Source organism: Symphalangus syndactylus, chromosome X, assembly GCF_028878055.3.
Source record: "Symphalangus syndactylus isolate Jambi chromosome X, NHGRI_mSymSyn1-v2.1_pri, whole genome shotgun sequence".
Taxonomy (NCBI): domain Eukaryota; kingdom Metazoa; phylum Chordata; class Mammalia; order Primates; family Hylobatidae; genus Symphalangus; species Symphalangus syndactylus.
The window spans coordinates 24,205,585-24,213,906 of record NC_072447.2 but is presented as its reverse complement, the minus strand read 5'-3'; the positions used below and the strand labels follow the sequence as shown (position 1 = coordinate 24,213,906).

At 45.4% G+C, this 8,322-nt stretch overlaps 1 protein-coding gene across 1 annotated transcript in view; it reads right to left on the bottom strand.

Moving 5' to 3' along the window:
• Positions 1–1,577: 1,577 nt before the first annotated feature.
• The window catches only part of WWC3 (WWC family member 3), a 129,713-nt gene continuing 122,968 nt past the window's right edge, over positions 1,578–8,322 (bottom strand). The window contains exons 21-23 of the mRNA XM_055266990.2: positions 7,045–7,272; positions 6,457–6,584; positions 1,578–4,576 (exon numbers count right to left, since the gene is read on the bottom strand). Of these exons, the coding sequence (XP_055122965.1) occupies positions 4,510–4,576; positions 6,457–6,584; positions 7,045–7,272 (423 nt within the window). The 3' untranslated portion in view covers positions 1,578–4,509. The remainder of the gene's footprint in view (positions 4,577–6,456; positions 6,585–7,044; positions 7,273–8,322) is intronic.

Below are 8,322 nucleotides of genomic sequence, written 5' to 3'. Positions count from 1 at the left end.
TACATTTGTATGTACACACTTACATGTTTATATACCTGCTTATATTTTAAAATAACAATGCAAGGAAAAACAGTAATCTCTTTTCATTGGTTACCTGTAAGGAGAGGGGAAAAAATAGGGTAGAGACAAGAATAAAAACCTGACTGTGGGGCGTGGTGGCTCACGCCTGTAATCCCAGCACTTTGGGAGGCCAAGGCAGGCAGATCATTTGAGGTCAGGAGTTCGAGACCAGCCTGGCCAACATGGTGAAACTCTGTCTCTACTAAAAACACAAAAATTAGCTGAGCATGGTGGCACACACCTGTAATCCCATCTACTCCAGAGGCTGAGGCAGGAGAATCACTCGAACCCGGGAGGCGGAGGCTGCAGTGAGTCGAGATCATGCCACTGCACTGCAGGCTGGGCAACAGAGCAAGACTCCATCTCAAAAAAAAAGCCAGACATAACTACAATGAGATACCACTTGGCACCCACTAAGACAGCTATAAGCAAAAGGACGTAACAAGTGTTGGCCAGGATGTGGAGCAACTGCTGGTAGGAATGGGAAACGGCGCAGCTGCTTTGGAAACAGTTTGGCAAGTCCTCAAAGAGTTAAATATGGAGTTAACCATGTAACCCAGTGATTCCACTTTTAGGTATAGACCTAAGAGAAATGAAAACATATATCCACAGAAAAGCTTAAATGTGAAAGTCCATAGCAGCATTACCCATAATGGCCAAAAAGTAGAAGCAAAGTGTCCATCAACTGATAAATGAAGAAAATGTGGCCTGTCCATGCAATAGAAGATGATTCAGCCATAAAAAAGAATGAAGTCTCAACACACAGTACAACACGGATGAGCCTTGAAAGCACTATGCTAAGTGAATGAACCCGGACACAAAGGCCACATATTATGTCATTGATATGAAATGTTCAGAACGGGCAAATGTGTAGAGACAGAGATTAGTGGCTGCTGGGGTCTCAGAGGATTGGGGAGCAACTGCTAATGAGTTTGAAGGCTTTTTTGGGGGGTGATGAAAACGTTCTAAAAATTGTGATATTTGCACGACTCTGAATATACTAAAACCACTGAATTATACATATTAAATGGGTGAATTGTATGGCATGTGAATGATATATCAAGAAAAGCTATTACCAAAAAAGAAAAACACAGACAAAAAAAATCCCAGTAAGTGGATCATGTTTAGATTCTGTTCAAAGAGTTAGAGAAAGAATGACACGAGATAACTGGAAGAGAAAGCCTTGGATATTTAGTAACAGTAAGGAATTATTAAATGCTAAGATGTGATAAGGTTATTATGCTTTTCTCTTTTAGCAATACATATTGAAATATTTAAAGATGAAACGATACGCTATATGGGCTTTGCTTCAAATTCTAAGAGGAGGAGGTGGGCTGGAGGGTAGAGGAGAGGGCAGCCAGGAATGATCCTGTTGAAGCTGGGTGAGGGCTGCGTTCAGCTTACTATTTTCTCTGATGTTATACCTCTATTTTTATGCTTAAAAACACACATTTTTATATATTTAAGCTTCCATAATTAAACATTCTTTCTCCATAAAACCACACATTTCCACTCTGTTCTTAAGGCAGGTTAGTTTAATTTTATAGAAGAAATATTTTTCAAACAGTACAAATGACACAATTAGAGAGAAAACAGTGACAAATAAACAAAGAGATGAATACTGATTATAACTTATTCCCACAACAGAAGGCTACTTATTTCTACAATTATCAATCAAAGCCTGACAATTCAGTGATTAGATGAAGTGAAAGCCAAATTCCCTTTTACATGTGGCACTATTTCAAAAGAACCCTGGTGGCAGGATCCTGATGGTTTTGAGACCAGAACTGCTCCTAAAACCTGGCAGCGTTTTTTTGTTCGTTGTTTTTATCGCGAGGCCTGGTAGATGGACAGATTGAAACATAGATGGAAACACCCCTTCAGCTCATAGGACTTCACTTTTCTGGCATGTGGGGTATTTTCTGGGGTTGGCGTGGCAGTCTGAACTAGTCAGAAGCTCCAAGACCACGTCATGAATGACAAGCAACATAGGGCACTTGGTGTCCTTCTGCCTGCTCGGGGCACCTCCACTGCCTGCATCTCCATCTGCAGAGAACTGCCCAGCTCTCTGGCCTGCCTTTGTCATTTCTTTCCTTGTCATGGCTGCATTAAGCGGCAAAAGTGGACACAGGCAGGGAGGCAGGGGGAGGTTCAAAGGAAAGGTGGCAAACACGAGGGCTCCTCGGACTGATTCGGAAGCAGGCGCTGCATGTTTCTTGCGGGCTATCAGTGAGATTCTATTTTTAAAAAACCCAGCCAGGCATGGTGGCTCACAAGTCCAAGATCAGCCTGGGCAACAGAGCAAGACCTTGACTCTAAGAAAAAAATCACAATGGCTCATGCCTATAATCTCAGAACTTTGGGAGGCTGAGGCAGGAGGGTCACTTGAGCCCAGGAGGTTGAGGCTGCAGTGAGCTATGATCACGTCACTGCACTCCAGCCTGGGCAACAAAGCAGGACCCTGTCTCAAAAAAAAAAAAAAAAAAAAAATCCCTTTGGGTGTCAGGTTGGAAAGGAAGTACTTCAAATGGAAATCTTGCAGGCTGGGCAGTGAAATTTATTTGAAAACATTTGTCTAGGGCTTCCTGCACTGACACAGTGGGTTTCCCCACATTACTACTTAATAGGGGTTGGCAGAAAAGTAGCCTCAATCCCTCCCATTTAGAGAGATCCTTGTGGGGCACAGGCTGGGTGTCCCGGGGCCGAGGTGGAAATGAGCTGCCCCCCTGAACAGCCTAGGGTCTGGCAGTGTGGATGGTTGTTTGTTGCCCTTCAAAGTTTCAACAGCTGGGGCCTGGAGACAGGGCCTGCCCAGCAGCACTGGGAAGGACCCAGGGTGCTCCGTGTCTCCCCACCTCTGTTGTGGGCACATATAAAAAGGAATTGGCCGAAAAGAAAAAAAAAAAAGGCAGAACATGCAAGGCTAGAGGCAGAAATACATAGCAAGAGACAAGAAGTGTGAAAAGCATCAGGATTTCAGTCTTACCACCACTGACGAATTCCATTGTCCGTGATAGGTCGCGTGTCAATGAAATGCTTTTACAAAATCCACTTTTAATAAATGTAAAAAGGAAAGCAGGTTATACAAGGGGGGAAGCTACAGACTGATGAGAAGAGGGAGGCCTGATTCAAAGGGGTATCTCCAAGGGAAGTGGGTTCTGGTTCCTCTGACATTCCCCGTGGCCCACCCCATTGACTCAAATCGAGGCCTCATCGAGAAGGGTGCATTTCATCTACAATAAATATGTAATAGGCAAAATATTTATATCATTTGGCATTTCAAAGAATAATGGCATATTTTTATTACATTAAAAAATGTTTTTCCTCACAAGCTAGTTCTAAGATTTCTTGAGGAATAGTGGGTCGACTCCAGTACAGGGAGCCTCCTGACTCAAACCTGATCCTCTCCTCTGGACGACTCGCTGGGTAGTTCTAGTTACAAGCACCTTCAAAGGTGATGGTGTGTATGTCCTAACTGCTATATTCACCCATGGAGTCAACGAGCATGGGCGTTGCTACTTCCTCGTTCCCTTTCACTTTCCTTCATGACACAGTGGCGTGGCAGGAGTTCCTCCACCCCCCCCCCCCGGGTCTGTTACAGTCGCACAGGGCAGGGTGGGGGGAGGCGGGCAGCACGGACAGCCACCACGGACAGCCACCACGGACAGTCAGGCTGAAGCCCCACAGACAGCCACCACAAGCAAGCAGGCTGAAGCCCCATACACCAGAGGCTCTGGCGCCTGCTTCAGACTCACGCTGAGCACAGAAAGATGCATCCGAAGACAACACAGAAATGAGCGGCTGGCGTGCAGCCCACGCCGGAGACTGACCTCTGCAACATACACATGCTTCCGAGTCACGCCTCAACCACTGCAGGGGACACTTTGACATGACATCAAGGGAGTGAATGTGTACAATATACATGGTAAATGCACATATGATATGGTGACAAATTTAGCACATAGTGTTCGCATTTCAGGTGTCAAAAACAAAACCAGCCCCAAGTTCCGTTCCATTGCATGAAAAGTACTAAAGAACAAAATTTCAGTCTTAAAATACATCTTAAAGTCAGTATTTTCCTTCAAGGAAAAAAAAGTACTATAAATAAATTACAATACAGTGAATTTGCCTGAACTCACTTCGTTTCTGTCTTCCAGCCTTTAAGTCAAATAAAACAGCATAAAAACTGTACATTCTTAACATGATAGTTGATCTTTTATAAAATAACCTGTCTTCAGAGATGTCGATTTCACAACAAGGAAAAACCAAGCCCTGTTGCCGTCACTATTATAAAATATATATGTATAGATATACGTGTTTTTTTTTTTTTTTACAAAATGTGTATATTAATAGCTTTGCACAAATATTTTAAAGACAAATTCAGCTAGTCTAAGAACTTCATGAAAATAAAACAGGCGGATAAATACTTCATGTGCACAATGCACTCCATCAGACATCGTCGGCTGGGAGAGGAGGTATGTTGATCCTTGGCCTTGTGAAGAATGCTATCTTCTCCCTGGGACCGGAGAGAATTACAGGTCAGAAGCTGATATGAAGACACAGAAAGCTGGTGGCTCTCATATCAATCATGGCTTTTCTTATTCATACGACAAACTGAATTTAAGTCCCCAACAACACATGTGCTTGTATAGAGTCTCCAAATGTGAACTATGAAGAACCCTAAGGGCAGGGGTTTCTTCATCTCCAGTGCCTAGAACAGTGCCTGGTGTATATTAGGTGCTCAGGAAATACCTGTTGTATTAACAAATGAATGAAAAAGTAAAAACTATGTGAATATTAAATGTATACAAAAATTAGGGCTAAAAGTCAGACACATTTTATTCACCCTTAACAAGGAAGGACACACTGACACATAGGCTACGACATGGATGAACCCTGAAAACCCTCGGCTGCGGGAAAGAAGCCAGACACAAAAGTCCACGTAAGATATGATCCCATTGCTATGAAACAGGCAGAAAGGCACATCCCTAGAGACAGAGCTAGGGGAGGGAGAACGGGGAGTGACTGCTTAATGGGTATAGGGTTTACTTTTAGGGTGGTAAAACGTTCTGGAACTAGACAGAGGGGGTGGTTGTGCAACATTGTGAATGTGCCAAAGGCTGAACTGTTCACTTTAAAATGGGTCATTTTATGTTAGGTGAATTTCAACTTAATTTTTTTACAGACACAAAAGATCCCCTCAGCAAAAAACAAAAACAGACAAAACCAATCTATACTATTAGAATTCAAGGTGGTGGTTACTCCAGTGTGGGATCTGGGGGCACCTACAATGATCGATTCTTAGGACAAGTTTGGAACAGTTCACTAGACCATGTGTGTATGACATGCAGCTTTCCTGCAGATACATTTTGCCTTAATCAAAAGTTAATTGAAAAAGCAAAGGTGGTCGGGTGCAGTGACTCATGCCTGTAATCCCAGAACTTTGGGCAGCTGAGGCAGGTGGATCGCTTGAGCTCAGGAGTTCGAGATCAGCCTGGGCAACACAGTGAGACCCCATCTCTACAAAAATGAGCAGGGCATGGTGGCACGTGCCTACAGTCCCAGCTACTTGGGAGGGTGAGGTGGGAGGATCACTTGAGCCTGGGAGGTCAAAGCTGTAATGAGCCATGACTGAGCCACCACACTCCAGCCTGGCTGCCAGAGAGAGACCCTCTCTGAGGGTGGGGGGACATATATGTATGTGTATATATAAAATACATACTATTATTTACAATAGCAAACATTTGAAGACGAGCAGCATGTTATAAAATAGAGTGGTTAACTATTAGATGAGACATCACAGTCAAACAAGATAGCAGATTATATAGCAACATGGAGTATTTTAATTTAAAAAATGCTAAATGCAAAACTGAACCCACATTATGATTAGAAGTGGCATGAAAAAAAAAACTGTAGGAAAAAAGATGAGGATAAAAACATGAAAATACACTACTGGCTGCAGTGGATTCCTGTTTTGTTCTCAACTTCCCATGGGTTTTAAAGACTCACGGGGCCAGACGCAGGGGCTCATGCCTGTAATCTCAGCACTTTGGGAGGCTGAGGCAGGTGGATCATTTGAGGTCAGGAGTTTGAGATCAGCCTGGGCAACATGGCAAAACCCAGCCTACTAAAATTTAAAAATTAGCCGGGCATGATAGTGCACATCTGTAATCCCAGTTACTCAGGAGGTTGAGGCATGAGACTTGCTTCGGCCCAGGGGGCAGAGGGTGCAGTGAGCCGAGATTGCACCACTGCACTCCAGCCTGGGTGACAGAGTGAGACTCTGTCTCAAAAGAAAAACAAAAACAGACTCACTGTACTTTTTACCACGCGAAAGGCACAACAGTAAGGAGGAAGCAGGGCCGAGGGGCCGGCCTTGCCACGCCTCCGCCATACCTAAAGGTCTGCACTTGGATGGGCTCTTTGTGGCTCTGCCCACGCAGCTGGTAGATCTCCTTGGAGGCCTTCTTCAGCATCTTCTCAGCTGCCTGCTCATGACGGTACTCAAGTTTGGTCTGTCTTGTCTGGAACAACAACATTGGACCAACAAGATAATTTTATTGATTTTTTTAAGGAAGAATGAGTAAGTTCACTGCCAGCCCTGGAGCCCAGAAAAACCAACCACAGTCAGTGAGTGGTGACCCAGGAGGGAGTAAGGCCCACCTCACCCACACTCCCCCCAAGGAATTCCTCCCAGGAGACAGAGGCCAGGGGTGGCTGGAGTCAGGCCTGGCGACTGGGGACCCAGAATGTTCCCCCGACAAGGTGGGGAGAGCCCATGACCCCTCCTCCAGCACCCGCAGCCTCCAGATGCACGCAGGAGCCACACAGACGCCACCCTCGCAGCCCACAGAGGGAGAAGGGGCTCCAAGAGCCCAGTGGTGGGGCACTTCAGGGACCACCTCCGTGTCTGGGAGGCTCCCTTCAGAGCCTGGAGCAGGGAGCAGTGAGGTGCAGGTGGGAGCTGGCCACAGGGGACCCCACCTGCCGCTCGGCCTCCCGCAGCAGGCCACGGAGCCGCTCGTCCCGAAGCACCCAGGGTGGGAGGTCAGTCTGGCCGCGGAGCTGGGCGTCCTCCAACCGCTGCCGCAGCTCACGGAGGGCGCAGAGCTCCTCATTCAGCTGCCTCTGCCGTGTTCTGGACGCCTGGAGATCCAGCTCCAAGTCCAGGGAGGTGCGGGCCATGAGCTCAGCCAGGGAAGACCTGCATGACTGCAAGAGACGCCAGCTGTGACCCCTCACTCAGGCCTTCTAGAAGGTTCTTCCACAATTAACAGGAGACAGGTCAGGCACACGTATTTCTCTAAGCACGCCCAAGGTTAAAAAACACAGATGTGGGCAAGAGGAATGTAAATCTCTAGTTCAGTATCAAGGTTAGTAACAGCAAATTGTTTTTCTTTAATGATGACCTATGTATTGGCAGAAGTGTGCAGCAACAGATGCTCTTATATGGGGCCGGCAGGATCAAAAATGGGAACAATCTTTCTGAAGGGCCATTTGAGAATATATATATGTCTACAGCAAACTTGCATCTGAAAGGCATAACTGTTGACATGCAAAAGTGGTCCAATTAAGGTTTATGACAGAAAAAAAAAGTAAGTCTATAACAGCAGGAAACATTAAATAAATTACAAGGCCAGTATAAAATGTAGCCATTGTAACAAGTTGAAAAAAATATATGGACATGGAAAAATCTTAATGATCCACTGTACAAGGGGAAAGAAAGTATGTTATAAACCACGAGTGCTTGTTGTTTAAAAAAAAGCATACACACTCCCATGCAAACACGCAGACACACACGTGCAAGCTGTCCAAAGCTTCCCTCCCCATATAAGCCTCAAGTAAGCAAACATACCTATGCTGAGGAAAACCCTGACGGGGAAAAGACTCTTGTCTGCGGAACTGAGAGCAGTACTTCCCATCCAATGGGAAACAGAACCCTGAGACAGCAGTCACCGCAGCAAAACCACAAATCCATTCGCCAATCACCATGGGTCAGTGGCCTGAGTCACGGTATGCTTTTTACACACACAACACTATTTTGCACATACACAGAATTTAAACGCAAATATGGGTTGTAACTTAACAAATATAAATTCTTTAAAAGCACTGCTGAATTCCCAGCAGAGCTTCGTGGTTCTCAACCAGGAGAATCTGGCCCCCTGGAGGACAGCTGGCAATGTCTGTGGACATTTTGAGTGTCACTACAACCTCTGCCTCCCGGGTTCACGCAATTCTCCTGCCTCAGCCTTCTGAGTAGCT